This window comes from Gadus morhua, chromosome 3, assembly GCF_902167405.1.
Source record: "Gadus morhua chromosome 3, gadMor3.0, whole genome shotgun sequence".
Taxonomy (NCBI): Eukaryota; Metazoa; Chordata; class Actinopteri; order Gadiformes; family Gadidae; genus Gadus; species Gadus morhua.
The window spans coordinates 20,722,634-20,742,335 of NC_044050.1; the positions used below are offsets into that span (position 1 = coordinate 20,722,634).

At 43.0% G+C, this 19,702-nt stretch overlaps 2 protein-coding genes across 3 annotated transcripts; both read right to left on the reverse strand.

Annotated features, from left to right (window-relative positions):
* Positions 1–22: 22 nt before the first annotated feature.
* LOC115540219 (ADP-ribosylation factor-binding protein GGA2) lies at positions 23–8,753 on the reverse strand. Of its 2 annotated transcripts, none has more exons than XM_030351332.1 (16): positions 8,547–8,753; positions 7,882–7,966; positions 7,474–7,549; positions 6,925–7,023; positions 6,181–6,304; positions 5,937–6,037; positions 5,705–5,785; positions 5,440–5,577; positions 4,242–4,449; positions 3,506–3,718; positions 3,135–3,205; positions 2,818–2,945; positions 2,355–2,515; positions 1,662–1,831; positions 1,308–1,418; positions 23–640 (listed from the first exon to the last, which is right to left on the reverse strand). In XM_030351332.1, the coding sequence occupies exons 1-16, from the start codon at positions 8,602–8,604 to the stop codon at positions 530–532; spliced, it is 1,935 nt and encodes a 644-aa protein (XP_030207192.1). In that variant the 5' UTR covers positions 8,605–8,753; the 3' UTR covers positions 23–529. The 2 variants fall into 2 exon arrangements, with proteins under 2 accessions (XP_030207192.1, XP_030207193.1); XM_030351333.1 differs by having other exon boundaries at positions 2,827–2,945; positions 8,547–8,751.
* A 128-nt stretch (positions 8,754–8,881) lies between these two features.
* Positions 8,882–13,855, reverse strand: ears2 (glutamyl-tRNA synthetase 2, mitochondrial). The gene is given in 11 exon segments (XM_030351334.1): positions 8,882–9,052; positions 9,257–9,392; positions 9,893–10,023; positions 10,481–10,634; positions 10,873–10,981; positions 11,531–11,852; positions 12,258–12,389; positions 12,391–12,409; positions 12,725–12,914; positions 13,070–13,225; positions 13,388–13,855. Coding segments are annotated over 11 exon segments (1,761 nt in total). The 5' UTR covers positions 13,704–13,855; the 3' UTR covers positions 8,882–8,956.
* Positions 13,856–19,702: the final 5,847 nt, after the last annotated feature.

Genomic DNA, 19,702 nt, shown 5'->3' on the forward strand with positions numbered 1-19,702 from the left:
GAAATAACATAGAAAACCAGAATTATTTTTTCCCTTTAATAATAACATTAATACTAAATTGTTCTACATTTACAGGGATAACAATGAGGGAATTTCCCAACAAAAGGTACACAACACTTTAAATACAGAACACTTTCATTCTCACTTCTCCCCTGATTTTCAGCTCTTCCAAAACCAAACCAAGTAAAAGGAATCTAAACGAAGCATTTGGCTCGGCATACGCTAAACGTACTCCTGGAAACAAACCCAAAACAATGCGAGTGTGGGCAGGCATGTGGGAGGCACAGGCTTGAGTAGAAAATATTAGAAAAGAGAATATAAAAACCGTAAAGGGGGCAGTGCTCCAACCAACAGTAGAGAGCTGCGCATGTGTCAGTTTAATGACTCACAACCTGCATCATTTTAATCACTGTCGATTTATGAAAATATCAAGGTTATCGGCAAAAGTGATGTAAGCTCAGCCAACAAGCTCAGCAACAACAACAAAATAGGATAATAATAAATAATAGAAGCTCAGTAGGTTCTAATTTTAGACGTCCACTAAAGATGTCCAGGGAGGGAAGCTCTCTATCTCGCCTGTTTCACTAAGTGGTTGGTCGCCGTGCAACAGTGCCAGTTTGTAGCGGAGCCGTACCTTCAGCTGGAGAAGGAGAGAGAAAGAGAGGGGGAAGAGAGGGAGAGAGAGGGAGAGGGAGAGAGAGGGAGAGGGAGAGGGAGGGAGAGGGACATTTTGAGAGCAAGGTTATAAAAGAGTAAGGCAGCAGCAATTATTGGTTCAAGACAAATGTCTTTGTCTACTAGTGTGGCCTATGCTGTGCCTGGCTAAATTATAGCACTGATTAGGGTATAAAACTTTTCCTCAGTCAGACCCTACTAATGAGCTGCTCATACGTCTCTATTTTAAACAGAGGTTATGAAAGCTAGCATTTAGCTACAAAAATGAATCTATTTGATTCAATTCCCCATTTTAGAAGGGAAGTAATCACCTGAACCGAGTGGCAGCATATAATCACAGTAGTCATATCCTAACCTCTGCTCTATAAAGTATGCGTCCGTTAGTCACATAGCTATAACATATAATCATAACCCGGAAAACATGACACATAACTGGCAATAGTCATGGGTCTAATTTGATGATTAAGAACTTTCCATAATGGCAGAGTTCAAAATACAACCACAGGCTATTCTTTATTGCTTCAGTAAAATATTCGTCCTTTTTTTCTCACACATGAAAGGCCAATTGATACAGCCATGGATACACGCTTCAGCATGGGGTGTGTTGTGGTGCCACGGGGGCCACAGCTTACCTTCTGGGGGTTGGACAAGAGGAGAACCTGGGAGATGGCTGCTGGAGGTAGCACAGGGTTGAAGGGAGGCAGTTGTGAGCCAGAGGAAGGCTGGAGTTTCACGGACATGCCCTGCAGGAGAAGGAGTTGTCATTCAGACATTTAAACACCACAAAGGGGGAGACAGGAAAAATAGACGACTATTGAGAAGAAATCCCTTTTTATCGCGGGGAATCCCAAACAAATGGCATTTCATTCAGAAAGTCATCTAGGAGCACAGATCATCATCGCAAAGACTCTGCGACAAAATAAATAATCATCATTGTTTTTCGTTTGGATGAAAGAATGTGGTTTGGTTTGGAGGATTTCGGCCACCTTTGGCACGGCGGCCTTGAACAGGAAGTCCCTCACAGGAAGCGAGGAGGTGTTGATGGCAGAGAGAACCACCACGGCTTCGCCGGGATTTTCCCTTGGAGGGTCCCGGGGGAAGTGGAGGGAGACGTGCACCCCGGCCTGGTCCCACACTGGGAGGGGCTCCAGCTGGCCTGATGGACCAGAGAGAGGCGGAGACCGGTTTGGTAAGTTTGTTACTCATTACCTATTCATGACATTGTTGATATCTAAACGTGCATCTTATTCTTTTCACTTTTATTCTCTTTAATTGAATCTTCAATCGTTGCAAACTTATACTCCACTGTTGTACCGCAAAGAAACTGAATTCCATGCACAATATATAGGCCATTCAATTTACATTTACATTACATTACAATGTAACTGTTAATGTAAATGTAAATGCAGTCATTATGTTTGTAATAATGCCGCCTGTGGGCATAGCTGCTTGTCTGACACACCAAAACAACATTCTAGTCTCGGGGTTAACACAACACCGCAAGCTTGTTCGCACCGCAACTAATAAAGTTGTAACATCGCTGCGTAACAGCATTATCACTGCAGCACCCTACAGAGCACTGTGGCTGTATTAACGCTGTACTTATACGACCGTGAACGACAGGCACCCATCTCTAATAATCCCTCTTAATGAATGGGTCAAGCTGGAGGTGGACATACTGGGCCTGACTGCATCCATGGGAAGGTGGGTGTTTGTACAGGGCTGGGGAGGAGGCCGACGGCCCTCTGATTCCCCTGGGGACAGAGGGCCGTCCAGGGGCTGGCACTGCAGCGTGAGAGGCAGTCCTGATCCAGCAGATGGTGGGTTTTGGATGAATGAGCTGTCAGGATTAAAGATACGAGTCAGTATTTAGACGACTTAAGACGAAAAAAACAAATCAAATCGACAAAAATGAGTCCCTTAAAGGCCGATTAACCTATGCAGTTAGAAAGGGAGAGTTGAGGGGGGTGTTCGATTGGTTGCAATCTACGACCTCACCGCTAGATGGCTCCAAATCCTTAACACTGTACCTTTACTTAAAAGTTTACGGGTAAAAAAGCAACTTTGCCAGACATTGATATTTGAATATAATATATATATATATATATATATACACAGTCATATCCCTCTCGGTTTACATACACAGCGTACCAGATGGTGTCAGCCCCCTTCCCAGAGCTGCCTTTTGCCCTAGAGCCACTCTGAGCTGGGAGGAAGTAGTCACCACCCCCACATGCATCATCGTAATTCATCCGAAGTCCTCTGCTGACCTGAGAGACACGAACAAGCTGGTTGAAGGAGATGAGTGCAGCTCTTGATGTATTTTGTAATGGTCTGCATTCAGGCCTCACCATCAGTAGTACTTTACAGTATGTATTTTGTAATGGTCCGTATTCAGGCCGCACCAGCAGTATTTATCTAAAGTATGTATTTTGTAATGGTCTGTATTCATTCCTTACCAGCAGTAGTTCTTTAGAGTATGTATTCCGCGTCCCTTCCGTCCGACAGGGTTGGGCATGTTCAGTTTTGCCTGGAGCACAGGGAGCGCACATTTTGTCTCATGTTTGAGGCAAGTCCCAAGATATATATAGAATCATAATGTTTTCAAACCGAGCAGAGCAAATGTGGCAGGGCTGTATTTTGACGCCCACTTCGTCTAGGACTCGAGTCTATTTTTGACCCAGAAATTCAAAAAGTATTTTGATACAGCATTGTGCTTTGGGGTTTAACGTGTCGAAAGAAGATAATCACACTGAACAGCGATACATGATGACCTCTACATTACTGATTTCTCAAATGAAAAGTTTTAATGGTCAGACAGATTCCTCACCTAAATCAATGAGCTCCAGGTCAACCCCTGAGGGGAGGGTACCATTCCCACTGGGGGCAGGGGGAGGGAGGGACGAGGGGAGGAGCAGAGGAGAGGAGGAGAGGGGGGATGGATGGAGGGGGGATTCTGCTGTTCTTTGGTCTGGTGGGGCGTCCAGGGCGGACAAGTCAATGAGGTGGTAGCTTCGAATCCCCCTGGGACTGGTGGGTGGCCCTACAGAAAGAGGAGAGGCACATCATCACATTTAAATGAGACATCTCATTTGCATGAGATCATTTGCCCAAAGTGACTTCCAGAGTGAGGCTGAGCCCTGCAAGAGCATACAATTTATCAATATTAGAGATACAACCAAATGTACGTATGTTCAAGTTTCAGAAAGTAATAGACAAGTACATGATGTCTATAGGAATCATATATAAGTTTTCACTTTGAAAACATTCATCGAACGCAAAAAACTTTCTCGAAAAACCCTGTAACTATGAATGACAATTCTTTCAGTCATTTAGCAGGGGTTTAAACCGAAGGTTTGGGCTGGGAGTCAAACACTCTAACCACTAGAATATCCGACTGCTAACCCCAACCCTAGAACCAAAGCAACAAACCCTTAAACCCAACCCCTTACCCTACTCCAGAATAGAAAACCAACCCCTAAAACCCAACATATTGGAACCCATAAACCTTACCTTGGAACAGAAAAAACCTTAGAGCTGCGCCTAGTGGCTATATTAAAACTTACCATAGACTGTCTTTTCCTCTCTCCGTGATGTTCCTCGACTAGCTTGGTCCCCCTCGCTCTTCGCGGCCCTCTCCTTATAGGTGGTCACCACCTGCGTTAGCTCGTCGTTAGCCGCAAGAAGCTGCGCCAGCGCCGCATCGTCGTCTGTCGTTTCGCTGGCTAGCCGGAACAAGCTAGGTCTGAGTCGATCACAGTGCTCGTATAACACCTGTAGATTACAGGAGGAAACAAGTAGAAAGATTAACACACAAAATAAATAAATATCACAATAATAAACAGGGGGTTGATGTTGGGCTTGTTTAGAAACAACACTGAAACAGATTTATGGAAGAGAGACGTGCAAACAAACGATGTCACACGTATATATAAATAACAAGGATTCGCTCCGTGCTCCCAACAGTTGTGTGGTCATGTGAAGCTAAACAAACAACAATAAATAAATATCCAGAATAAGACAGAAATAAGCTTTAGAAACCATCACACAACTTATCACACTATTATGTAGATCAGAAGGTCAGTTAAGAAATCTCTAGCCTACTTTTATTAATTTGAAAGAAAAATATAGCCAAACTTGTATTAATATATGAAAGGCAGTCACCAATGGAAACAATGTATCCCAATATAGCAATTTATTGCTGAACCAGATGGCCCTACCCAGTTTTCCAGCCTTTTAAATCAAAATGTAATGAACGAATCAAACTAATCAAATGCGGCACTGTGATCTATTAATACTAGAACTGATATTTTCAACCCACTGTCATTTAAAACCTTGATAAGCGTCGACCGAGTGCGTTTATGAATCCAGGCCTAAAAATGTCCAAAAATGTTTTAATGCCAGAAATGTGAGTGGTAGGAAAATAACTTTATCCAATGATTTTACTTAGAAACAATGAATTGGATATACTTTAGGCTTGTAATAACTACTGCATCAAGAGCATGAAGGCTACAGTTGAAGGGTCTTCGAATACTGTACAACCTCCTCAAGGGTCTCACAGTCACTATAAACATGACAGCGTACAGCCTAGACCAGCGTTTCCTAAACAATGTGTTAAACAAAAGGACCACCGATTCTGCCGTGATCAGCGTTTCAAGCGAGTGTGCGGTCGGATCGAGCGGAAGCACTGAAACGGTCGCGGGAGGAAAAACATAGGAACCCCTGGCCTGTGCAATGTTTTTTTTCTTTTAACACCACCCATACCCTGAGCTCCTCACTGTGCTGCACGGGGGCTCCTGTCCTGCTGCTCTTGGCCAGCAGCTCCCCCAGCTTGGAGACGCTGGTCTCCACCTCCTTCAGAGTCGAACCACGCCTCGATTCCCGCGCTGCCTTCTCCTGCTCCTGAGACACAAGAACACAGCGTCTCAGATGAACCGGGCTAGCTGTAATGTGACGCTCAAAACCCTTAGCCAATAGGGCGACGGCGCCGCCTCTGTGGGGGGGGGGGGGGGTGTGGGGGGACCCTCACCTCTTGGATGGTGTTTTTGATGAGTCTGTTGGCGGTCTGTAGGTCCTCGGGACATGTGCTCTTCAGGAGCCTGGCTAAGAGCTGGGGACGCCGTCACAATGCAGTTTCATATAGATTTGACTTGGAGATTCACATTTAGAGAGTTTCATGGCAAAGTGCACATGTGTCTAGGGATTGTGATACTTAAGTACACAAACTTTGAACCACACAAAAGGCACAAACACACACGTACCTCTGCCTTGCCCTCCTTGTCAAAGACGGACTCTTTGGTTCTCTCTGATGGTGGGGGCATCGCAATTCGGTCTGACAATGTAGGGTCTTCTTTAACAATACCTTAAAAAACCACAGACAAATGCATATTTTTTTAAAAAGAACAAAAAAGCTTTTCTTTGTGAATAAAGGTCGTAGTCATGTCGGAAGAATACAGTATCTCACAGCTGTCAGTGATGATTTGTGTTTTGTGTGTGTGTTGACACCTTGTTTCTTAAGCATTCTGTATGCTTCCTGGATCTTGGCTTCCTCTTTGAGCCACAGAGTCCAGCCGTACAGCACCTCAGTCACCCGCTCCTTCACCCTGTCTGAGCTCCATTTGCCCAAGTACTGTGGAGGTAGAACCAACAGGTTGAGAGAGGGGGACAATAACATGCAGTCTCATTCATAACTATTACTAATTGCATTTTTATCAAAAGCAAGTGTATATGTTACTGAGGTAGGGGTTGTGCATCTTGCTCAAGGGCGCTGCTGAAAGTACATGCATACGGCAGGGATGAGGGTTGAACCCAGAAACTTTTGGATGGAGGTCAACCCCACATTTCTCTCCTTTAAGCCCTCCTCAGCCCCCCTTAAATACTCATTTTCAATGCTTGCTACAGGTTTAACCATTACAAGCAAACATGTATGTGTTATTAACATCAAAGGTTAATATACAGAACCATGTCAGCTCAGCTTTACACAATTTTTAAAAGAGCCTTATTCACAGATTCCCATATAAGCCCTTTATTATTGAGTAATGTGTGAATATGTTTAATAACTAGCATTGTCTATAGACAAATTAAGCAGATATGCTGGAACGAACTTTGAGCAGTGAAATCTTTTTAGGTTGCGATAAAACAAAATGCCTACTTTAGGTTTGACTTATATAATGTTAGATAATGTTTCAATTTATACAAATGTGAACATTATTATTGTTGTTGTTATTGCTCTGAATTAAAATGTGTGACCTTTGGAATCAGCACTTTGATGAGTTCATTGAGAAAACGGAATTTAACGGCCTCCACTTGAAATCTCCTGCCACAGTTGTCCATGCATGCTTCCAGAATCTGAAATGCAGGAAATTTAAATTATCTAACAAATTACAAGCAAAAGAAATTAGACATTTTTCTTTCAATTGACACGTGTATGGCTCACACACTCATGCACGCGCACACACAAACACACACACAAGTTCAATAAGGGCGTTTCCTGACACTGTCAAGAGCTTCTCTAAACACTACTAATGATATGAAACTGCTGTTCGCGCATGAAAGCATGTCATGGCTGTCATGTGATGATGGTTACTCATAAAGGCCAAAGCATAAACCACTTGTAAAAACAAAAACTAAATGTCTCCAAAACACACAAGAGTACCACTAGTTTTCTGTTTTGTTTTTTTAAGTAATGAGTAAACAAAGGTCTAATTGGAGTGGTAAAGGAAGAACAGATAAGGTTTAGCTCAGCATTGGACTCCAGATAGGATAAAGGGTGTGGTTGCATGTGGCGTGAGGGCTCACGGTGAGAGCCTGCAGAGCTTCGTTGTCCTGGGGCGACTGGATCTTGTGGGCCAGAAGCCGCGTCGCTACCTGAGGACTGACACACAAGCGACAGCTCACTCAGATTGGAAACACGCCATGGGGAAACACAAAAGGGACTCCGATCCATTGAGGACATAACTAAGGAGTTAAAAGGACCCATTAAGAGTATGAGATGAGTACTGTATGAGAAGGTTGGCTTTCATTCATGTTCATTTCATTCTACACCCCCTTTGCCTATCCTTTTGGCTGGAAGTAACTTTTGAAAAACTAGTAATGAGTGAGTAAGAACCATTGCCGGTTCGTTATGTCCTCTAAGCCTCAAAATGGTGGTCACATCAAAATTGCCCCTTCATTTCAAACAAGTTTACTCTGTGACAGCTCTCTTACCCATCGGTCTCCTGGTTGATAAGTTGGTAGAATTCCTGGATACAATCCCACCTGTCTTCCATATTATTGGGGTCTGTGGCTTTATCTGAAAGGAAGGTAGGAGTTTAGCAGTGTGTGTGTGTGTGTGTGTGTGTGTGTGTGTGTGTGTGTGTGTGTGTGTGTGTGTGTGTGTGTGTGTGTGTGAACATAAACCAACTTTTAACTTAAACAACTTGGAACATAAACAAACCCTCCTAAATCACGTGCTTTGTGCGATTGGCCATAATGTATGATTTACAACGCATACAACACTTGGTGACCATTGAACGCAGATAGGCTATACAGTACTACACAGTTGCATAGTCGAGTGTGTGATCACAGGTAGCAAATGCAGTCCCAATTATGGTTGACTGTTGTTGCCCACCGTTATTTATGAAACCACACACTTCCTGTTCACTCGCAAATGTCTTTTAACGTCGTCTGGCGTAAATTTGTCTTTTATAACTCATGCAAACAAACCGATCACATGCACTATGCAAACTGTTTTAACGACAACATCGTTTAATAAAGAACGAGTGCATTCGAAACCAAGCAATCTTACCCAAGAAAGTATCGTTTCCTATAGTCGTCTTCTAACGTTTCATATCATTTATTCATTTTTAAATGTTTTTTTAGCCGACACTTACTGAGCCATGAGTCCAGGTTTTCTTCTCCGTCTCTTTTCGCCATGGAGCCGTTGTGCATACTCTTGTCGGGGATCAGACTTGTTTTATTTACACACAACGCGTAGTTTCTCTGGTTGTGGACTCAGTGTACAGCTATCAAACTGCTATTCGGGTTGTCCTTGTCTAGCCCAGCGCAGCAATGCGTAGCGACATGTGACACTCGTTATCTGCTTAGTCAGGATCATGCGAATCGATTCCCTTCTAAAGAAAAAAAACTCGCCCTTCAAAGTCAAATATATATATTTTTCACAATCTTTCATAACTTGGTGAGCTAAAAAATAAATAAATCATGAATCGAACTTTTATACAAAATCATTTTATTGTAAAATATGTACACAATTGCAGCAGGCTATTCAAATGCTGAGGATATTTCAGCTAATTGGTGAGAGAAGGAGAAGTTTCTGGAATCTATGAATGACTTCCCTGCGTCCCAAAGACACCATCATCTCCGCTACACTTGGACCTTGCTGCATGGCCACAGGACACACAAACAGAGGGGAATTGGGGGATTCGATTAGACAGTATAACAATGTACCTGTGACATGACGATAAAACAATCAAGATCCAACTATAAATTTAACTTTTAAGTGTGGTCAAATGATAAAGCTGTTACAATGTCACTCATGTCTGTATAACTTCAGCATCATTCATTTATAATAGCATTATGATACCTGTAGGCCACTGAGGGACAGTCTCAAGAGCTTCATGACGTCCCTGTATTTGGTGGCCTTGGCGCTCTTAGCCAGAGTTTTCAGGTCCTTGCTGAGAGCCTCCACAGACAGCTCTTCCCCTTGCGCTTCAATGAACCTGTGCGGAAAGGAAAATAAGAAACAGACCAGATCTGATTCAGAGATCACAGCTGACTACAAGACCATGGGATCCTGTGATGAAACCAAACCAAACACACACACACACACACACACACACACACACACACACACACACACACACACACACACACACACACACACACACACACACACACACACACACACACACACACACCACACACACACATTTTATTAGAACCATTTAGTCATTCTCCCTTTCATCCAAAGTGACGTACAGTGAATCAGATACATGTCATTAGGAAGGAGGTACAACCTTCATGTAGTGTCTGGGAATCCAAAATAGTCACATTTGGCACAGATTGGAATACACACATCCACCCCAGCATATCATACATGCCTCTAGATTCTTCAGATACACTTGTGTGGTCCAAGCAGCTTCCTCATGTAAACATATGGTGGTTAAAAAAAAAAAAAGAAGCCCTGTACTGGACTGTCCATTTAGGAGCAGTACTTTACCTCAGGAAAAGAGAGGTAATGTGCTGGGTCTCTGAGGTGAGTGCTGCCACCTGCTGGTAGGATACAGAAGGGCGCACCCAGAGGTAGGAGTAGCCCGGGGTCACCAGCTCCTTGAGGGAGGATATGTGGCCCTGCAGAAGTAACACAGGCAACATAAGCCTCGGGTCTAAACAGCCACCACTGATCCTGCTATGCTAGTGATCCCATTTGGGGGCTGCCTGCTAGAACGCAAGCTTTCCAACTTTGTTAATTTATTTATTGTAAATATTACTTATCTAATTTTATTCCAAATACCAAATTTTATTTTTATCCTTTATACTTAATTCACCGCGGGTCAGAGACGAACGAAATTTCGGTTATTCTATTTGTCTAGTACACTTGTTGTAAATGACAATAAAGCTGACTTTGATGTTATTGAATCCCATCTGGAGGCTGTTTTGTCATTGTGCGCAAACTCTCTTGTGAATCTTCACCCCCCTCTCCACAAGGTAGGCTAATCATTCAGGGTGGGAATCATCTTACAGAAGGCACCTTATCTCTCTTCTTAAACTGTTGATTCTCTGGTAAAAACATGTGAAGCGTGTTTACCTTGCGTAGGCGTAGGATGCGAGTGATGTAGCTCCCACGAAGAACGTCTTTGTCCTGGATCTCTTCTGCGTAGGCCTTCTGAATGTGTTCCTGCAGATCCTTCACCAGCGAATCACTTTGCTCCTCGTCTTCTATTCGCTGCTCGAGGTGGATTCTAAGCGAATGAAAATGTTTCACCAAATAAAGAGCTTACTGGCACATGTCAACCAAGGCTGAAGTTAAGCATGCTTGGGAGAAGCCACACCTGACAGTACAAAAATGAATCAAACAGTTTGCCATGGGAAGTCACGACAAGCTCTGACACAAAAACAAAAAGAAAGCTAGACAGAAAGTCTAGCTTTCTAGACTTTCAGATTGTAAGAAAGAGAGCGAGAGACAGAAGGCGGACTCACCGGTTGAACTCTGGGATTTTTTCCAGGTCAAGTAAAGCAGAGTGGGTTGTGATCTTGGATGGATTGAACTCTGAGATCAGGTCCTCCATCTTCCTGCCTATTCTATTAGCTGCATGGTGACAGAAGCACTTCATAAGCCCGCGTTAGTAAATAACTAAAAAAACACAATGTGTCACCCATGGCCAATGTGGACTGTTAATGCGATACCAGACACTCTATTCATCCCACAGAGACAGCATGCATTGGTGAGTCATGCAGTTTCCCTTTGGTTTAATAATAGCTGAAACGATGTCACATATCAATCTCATTTTAACTGAGAACCATGACTTGGCCTAAATCGCAGCCATTCAGAATTGGCAATCGCAATAATCTTTGTTTGACAACAGATGGTGCTGTCCCCACAGACTGAATGCTTGATATCATATATCACTTCCCTTAAAGTGTCCCGCGCAACTGGGTGAGATGTATTATTAATTGAAATGAATAATACATTTTAGCTTAACTAAATTTTTAAACAAATCCTGATTTGTAAGCAAAGCTCCATTTTTTGTCACATAAGCGAGCAAAAAAACGGCTTGTTGTCGAGCAGTGGACACAGGTAGTCACAATAACCACCATAACCACAACAACAACAGCCCCCACCCGCTCCCTCACTTACTGGCGAAGCCCGAGCCACAGTGGGTGGTGAGGTCCAGCAGTGCCTGGGGCAGGACGCCGGCCTGCTGGAAGCGCTGGATGAAGATGTCCCCCTGCCTCTTGGACAGCTTGCTGCCGTCCCGGTTCAGGAGCAGCGGCAGGTGGGCGAAGGCCGGCGGGCTCCAGCCCAGGGCGCGGTACAGCAGCAGGTGCTTGGAGGTGGAGATGAGCCACTCGGAGCCCCGCAGCACGTGGCTGATGCCCATGAGGTGGTCGTCCACCACGTTGGCCAGGTGGTAGGTGGGGAAGCCGTCCGCCTTCATGACCACGGGGTCGCCCTCCACCTGCAGGGGGGGGGGGGGGGGGGGCCAGGAAGAGAGAAGGAGGGGATGGAGAGGAAGGAGGAGGAACCAGAGATGAGGGGACTGAACAGGCACTGACAACCAATGTGAATGGTAATTACAGGCTGTCGCCCTGTAGGGTTGACTCCGCCGTCGTTATTCAATGGGATTCATTGAATGGGATTTTGTAAAAAGAAGGAAATTATCTTGGTATGTTGTATATCGAAATACAAGATGCACATTGTGAAAAACAGCTGTACAGTCATCGTTAAAAATCTTAATAGGAATAAGAATAGTCAGTCTCAAGTATTAATAATATTACGAAAATATTGAAAACATAAAATGTGGTACATTAAACACAGTAGTTCATTCACACCTCCCTCGAGGTCCAACACAATCCTCTCCCACCTGGGCCACCTCATGCTGGTTCCAGCCGAAGACGAGGTCCTGGAAGGGCTCGACCCCAGACCGCAGCCTGAAGCGGATCACACGTGGACCTCCCGTGGACAGCTTCTCCTGCACCTGCTCCGCCCTCAGGTTGTCGGCATCGGTTATCATATCTGCCCAGCGAGATGGAACATCAGCCACACTTACACACTGACAACACTGAAGTCACAAATATCTCCTATAGATATCAACGCACTCCCGTTCTGGTTAAAGATCCAATATATGGATTACAGACTGCCTCCAATGATTGGAATAGTCCTGACCTAAATGATGGGCTAAAAGTGTGTCGGGCTGCCCTGAAGGTTTAAGTACATACGAGTACCCTCTATATGAAGAGTTGATCTCTACAATGGAAGTACACCGATCGGTTCAACCACCTTACCATGAGGGTCCATACGGAGCGCGGGCTGCATGGGGCTAGTGTTTACCTGGGCGTCTGTCCGCTGCGCAGCGCCTCCTTCTTGAGAAGCTCCAGTCTTTGCGTGCTACAAAAGCAGTAGTAGGCGTGACCGGCGTCCACGAGGCCCAGGGCGGCCTGTGTGTATAGCTCCAGTCTCTCGGACTGTCGGTAGGGGCCCAGCGGACCTCCGCGACGAGGGCTCTCGTCTGGAGGAATACCTGGACCAACGGGTACAGACACAGCAGACACGGAAATAACCCAATTATCACCTCACGTTGTGGCAGTGTAAATTTTAACGATACTAATAGAGCAATAGTTTATAATCGTTTAGATTGGTTGAGAGACTGAGCAGTAATAAACAACAGGATCCTACCAGCCCATTCCAGCATATCTTCTATGGCCTCGTCTGCTCCCGGTACCAGTCTGTTCTGGTCCGTGTCTTCAAGGCGGAGGATGAAAGTTCCTCCATGCTTCTTTGCAAAGATGAAGTTGTACAAAGCAGTGCGGAGACCCCCTAAATGTAGGAACCCTGCAATGTGTCGACAGACCTCGCTAAGTCATTATATTGCACTAGGTATCCAACTTTTTTTTAATTGTTATGGATGCTTCTGTCCCTGAATTGATTATGGTTAATAACAACAATTTAATAACAGTTGAAGCTGTCTTGTTATTCTTGACACCGAAAGCTTACCTGTAGGACTCGGTGCAAACCTCACTCTGACTTCACCGTTTTCTGTGGTTGGGCATGTTTTCTCAGATACGTTGCAGTCTTGGTCTGTACATAAATTCCTAACGGCTGATATTTTGGACTCCTGCTTAAACGGTGTATTCGTCAACGACGTGGATCCGATGCAGGTAGAAGAGTATGTTAGCCCGGCGTTACTAGTCAGGACACATCGATGTAACGCCGTGAACAGATGACACCTGGTAGTCACCGCGGAGACTGACAGCGAGAACATGGTCATACAAGAAGAGACACTTGCGCTAGTGAACACAGCCACACACATACACCGCGTGGCTACCAGCTTAGGTATTATCGAACATTACAGTCGAGCTCCATTACTGTCTTAATTCATTCATTTAATTGTTCGTTTTAGGACGCATCGTTGTTGTTACCCGGCCCATGTAGTATCAGAGCGCACCCGTTCTTCCTCGCGAGAGGTCATGGCGTGCCGGGTGTTTCTACAGCTTATACCGCCATCTGGCGGACGTTTCTTCTGCTGTTGACCTTGGTGCTTCAGTGTTGGACGTTGGGGAGGAACTAGGCTTTCTATCTTACTGTTGATTTCACTGACAGTCTAGGGTGATGGTGGTGGTGGTGGCAATCAATCAAGAATGTAGGAACATCACAAATCTAACTAAAGGTAATCTTATCAGGACTATGTCCTGAGGGAGGTGTTGAAGTGACACAACTGGTTCTTCTTCTTTTCTGTTTAAACCAGATGTCAAATGAGTCTTAAATTGCCTGTGGATGTCTTTATCTGTTCTCACATTAAGCTAAGGTTATTATCGCTAAGTATTTACCCAGGTCAAGTGAGCTGTCAAGACACCCGATGTTGACATTGATGTTATAGAAAATAGGCTATAGGGATATGTCTGCCTATAGGCGTGTTTAAATTGTGACTCAAATTCAAACAAAAGAAAGAATGTACTCTGGGACAAAGGTGAAATGAAGGCATGAGAGAAAAAACAACAAAGAACAAACAAGAGAGAGAACGGTAAAAGAGAGTTAAGAAAGATAAAATAAAGGATGAATGCATGTTGAACAGGCCATGGTTCAATATAATCCCTTCTTCAAGGCATGCCCTTAAAACTAATGTATCCCATACGTTGTAGGGATTTAGTATGGGGTGGCCACCGTGCCGCCATTCAGCTATTTATGACAAAACACAATTATTATTACAAAAATACGCTTGTTTATTAGAGGACTAAAGGGGACATATTATACCACCAGGTGTGAGAGAGTGATTAGCCTTACAAGCTTACGAAAATCTGCCCCATATGACATCACTAGTAGGCGGGTCCACCTAGATCTGTGCTGGATAGATGAGCAACGTTTACTTCAGTCCACTTGGTTGGCTGGTAGACTCATCTATCCAGGCTAGTCACACTCACACCTGGTGGTATAATATGTCCCCTTTAACATGTCCAATAGACATGTTATTGTCTATTGGACATGTCTATTATTGAGTGAACAGCCTACTCACAAATAAAGACAAATAATTGTTATTACGGCTGGTATTTTGGCAATTGCCATTTTCTTTGACATGGTTTCTATATTAGTACAAGAAAACATCTCCCATGGAAAATTTACAATGTTAAATGTGTACTTGATTTGTATACTTAAAATCAAAGTCTGATCGACATATTGTTTTAGTGTTTCCCAAATGTAATATCCACAAGTTATAATAGAACACTTTTAGTCTGAAGGTTATGCAGGGGGTCGTCCACCCCAGAGATTAACACCAACACACAAAATAATGAAACATTTGACATCGAGAATGTATGAAATGAGAAATGTAAGAGGAAACTGCCTATCGATCTATCCTCTTTCTCGCATTGGGTCAAGACTAGCCTGGGTTTCTTGACACATAGGCTATTTATTTTAGTAAACATGACCTCATATAAAGAGGATAATATCCACTTAATTGAAAAACCGGTCCAACCAGATTTATAGATGTGTATGTGAAAGGTACAGTTCATTACACTGTGACTGGGCATTTTGGAAAACCTGTTATTCAAGGTAAGAAATATTAAGGTGACAAGCTTGCTTCTTTCTTCACAAAGCTAAAGGCTTGGATGTCCTATACAATGACTTTAAGGTGTTGGCCTAGCCCACTACTGATCCCATTGTTACTTTATACAAAGGCCAAGCTATACCCATTCTCTCCCTTTCATTTATTTTATTTCTGTCTATATACAAACCCATTAACGTAACCATATACCAATATATAGACCCATGCACACACACTCACAAACAAACCCACACATACACTCACACATAAATGCGCTTTGTCAACTATCATCTTTGTCGCTTAACAAGTTGTTTCCTGGTTCTACTGCATCTCAGGTGACACTGAGGGAGGAGGGTGAAGGGTTGGGAGACAGAGAGAGAGAGAGAGAGAGAGACGAGAGAGAGAGAGAGAGAGAGAGAGAGAGAGAGAGAGAAGAGACGAGAGAGGAGAGAGAGAGAGAGAGAGAGAGAGAGAGAGAGAGGAGAGAGAGGGAGAGAGAGAGAGAGAGAGAGAGAGAGAGAGAGCGCGAGATAGAGAGAGAGAGGAGAGAGAGAGCGAGGGAGACACAACTGTCAGAGAATCAATGCAGGTTACCCAAGCTGTGCTGAAAGACATACACGGCAATTCTCAAGGAGATAAGGTGAGCATTTCTGTGTAAAGTATGAGTATATATATGTGTGTGTGTGTGTGTGTGTGTGTGTGTGTCACTGAGAATATTTATGATAAGTGACACTGTGCTAGTATAAAATATATTGTCTGAGATGTCAATTATTTCCCATTTCAAGTGTTGCTCCTTTACGATTTGTTGTTATTGTTACTGCTATTGTATTATTAATCGGTCATCAGGAACAATTGAAATTTCTGACGGAAAATGAGAATGATCATTCTATTTCTCTTTGGATGAAAGTGTCTAAACAGTAATAAATAGCATCTATGTGTTCCTAATGCTGTTGCCAGGATATCGCTGTCTTGTGCGTCAGGGTGAGTCCTCACGACAACATGCCAATTGGGAATTTAAGTTCTGGGGAAAACATGGAGCTAACACGCCGTTCATTCCTGTTATAGTTAAAGTACTCGGTGAAAGCCTTCTCAGAGGGAAGTCATAGGTAAGACAGAGCAGAGACGGCAAAGAGTTGTCAGCTTGACATTTAATGTGTAAGTGCAGTCAGATTCATGGAGGAGAAGGGAGGAAAATGACAAAATTGTGTATTGTATATTTATCAATGGTACATGATAAGTAAGTTATATACTAGCCTACATTTTGGGGAAGACCTAGATAACATAGATAATATAAATATTGAAAACATACTTTATATTAACTATATGTCTATAAATCTACTATAACCAGTCGATTTATTGTAAGTGAGTTAAAATGTTGCATGTAGTATAAATGTCTACTAGATAAAGAAACAATGAGTGAGGCTGTTGCAAAGACTTGGCTGGAGAGTCTAACACTTCAAAACCATGCTTCAGGAGACCTGCAACGTTGAAACCGCTTTGCGTCAATTAAAAAACGCTGTCTAGTTATAAGGTCTAAGCCAAATCAAAATGTGATGCACCTAAAAAAAAAGTTCTTACGTAGCACCTAGCACTTAAGACCACACCTACCCCTTAGCAGGAGTAAATGGTGGGAGTTTGTGACAAAATATAATTGGCAAAATAAAAGAAAGACAAATTATGGAGGAAGGTCGTTGGGCCCAGTGCGCACTGGGCAGATCCCACCAGCGCCAGCCTGTTTACATACGGGATACTGTGCCTGTTGAACTTTTTAACTAATGGTATTTTACAACACAAAGCCGTTCTAGAGTACTTGAGCAATCAATGCTTTCTCTGTCTTTTAAAGCACTTAATTAAACAGAATTACACAAGGTGCGACCCAGTCTAGGGTTGTATGTTGAAAACATTCACTGGGAGCACAGATTGTCACATCAAACAACATTTACCTGTGTGTATGTGTGTGTGTGTGTGTGTGTGTGTGTGTTTCTGTGTGTGTGTGTGTGTGTGTGTGTGTGTATGTGTGTGTCTGTGTGTGTGTGTGTGTGTGTGTGTGTGTGTGTGTGTGTGTGTGTGTGTGTGTGTTTGCGTGTGTTTGCTGTGTGCATGTGTGCATGAAAGGGAGAAAATGTGATAGTGGAAAATAACAAAAAAAAAAAATACTATATCCACACAAAATATGTAGACCAAGGTTGACATGATTGTCAAAAATATTTCCTCAGTGATTGACACTGTGATGCTAGACCTCATCTTTGTTTCCTCTGCCTGTTGCGTGGGTCGGTAAGTCTGAGGTAGGGTTTCAGCATTCTTTTAAATCACCCATCTGTGTTCTCATCACCTTTAACCAGACTTGTGCTGCTCACACCTTATTACCATTGAGTATAACAAATGCCTCTGATGAATAGGCACACATTGATTCTTATCACATAATGCCTCTGACTAAGCTCTAGTGAGAGCCTTTCTACGCAAAGCTGTGTTGAACGTTACAGATAAATGCAACCAGTACTTAGCATCATGATGCGTCTTATCCTAGCAATCTTTGTTGTATACAGGGAATGGGTTAACTTATAGCAATTGTAAGTGTTTGGCACTTGTTTCTATGAATATCTTTACTGTACCGAAAGCATTATTTAGTTATTTCTCTTTTTTCTGTCAATTTCTTTTTTTTTATTATACAGGAAAGTATTACAAGTAACAAAGTTACAATATAATCGGGCCTGTCTCAGTAAAATAACTGATTTCCAGCAGGTTCCTGTTTTGCAGCACAATATAACATACAGGGACAAGGCACATCGCACGTCACATTTACATACAAAACATAAAAACAGGGACATAGTTCTAAATGTACTCATTGTAAGTCGCTTTGGATGAAAACTAGTGTTGAGCTCAATTTCAACTTTACATTCCAATGTGGTTGTAATTATGATTAAGTGTCTATTTATATTATGCCGACTCTATGATCCAATGCAAAAATGCAGTGAATTTCGGTCACTGGTCAAGAAACAGCAGGTTTGAGAGGGGTGAGACATATCGCTGGCTAAGGTTGTCTCTGCAGGTAGACTACGGACAAATGGGGCTTCACACCCAGAACCATTAACGACGGCAAAAACCAACAGCCACGGGTGTGACGAGTCAGCCCTAAGAGAGTTCTGTTGTGCTCCCTTTCAGTGACTGTCATTTCCCGGAGCAAGATCCCATGAGAACGCTGGAAACATGCTGACATTAGGACATGTGTTCCTGCTTGTGTACCTGTGGGCAGGCTGCCGGGGTGAGGACCAGGCTAGATATGTATACACCTTACCATAGAGAAGGACCTGTGCGCAGCTTCTTCTGAGCCAGAGCACAGAGCATTTCCTCTCAAAGAGATGGAGGATTGACCATAATGCTAGTAGTTGATGTACACCTTTAAAAAAACAAAACTGTTTTGTTTCCACATAAGGAAATCATTTGAGTATAGTAATAATAATCAACTGTTTTTTCTGTTTTGCTTTGTTTTTTTGTAGCAGGAGAATTGTACCCCAGCAGGTGAGATTCAACATTGTTTACAGTGAGCAGTCATAAGTAGGACAAAGCAATCATTGCATTTTATTGAAAAGGTATGGGTTAAAGTGTCATGGTGCCTCGATAACCTCATGTGCTCGTGGACATTCACAGCAATGGAACCTGTACAAAGAAACATGTGGTGAAGTGAGTATTCATTTTCCGTATGATATTTTTCTATCCTTTTTTGAAGTTCTTCTTCTAATTGTCAAGTTACGCACAAAATAGCAACATGTGTATCGTTTTGTTTTTGATAAATCATAAATAGTTTTACGTTGTGTTCAAAGAACCGTAAAAAGTAAGTGCAGTAAAAACACGTAAGGTAAAACAAGTGCGAAGTTATGCTTCATTGAGGAGTAGCCTTTTCGGTTCTTTCTCTTCATGTATTGACGATGAACGATCAAAGCACAAGACAATGGCGGCTCCGTGTTTGTTCTGGCTCTTTATTTCTTGTGTGCTCACCGTGCTTGCTTTGCTTATTCTCTAAGCTCTGGCCAAATATACCATTCTAAGTCCTTTATGCCCTGCTAGTGATACCAGGAATGGCTCAAATGGGTTTGAAATCATATTCAAATGTATCTAATGTAGCCAACCCTTAATCGATAGCGTTTTATACTAATAATACGTCCAATGAATTGTCCTTCTACTAATAATATTAACAACAGGGGGTTGTTAAAATACATAATATTACATAACACCACAAATGACCTGTCTTTTTTTTGGGGTTGTGATTCATG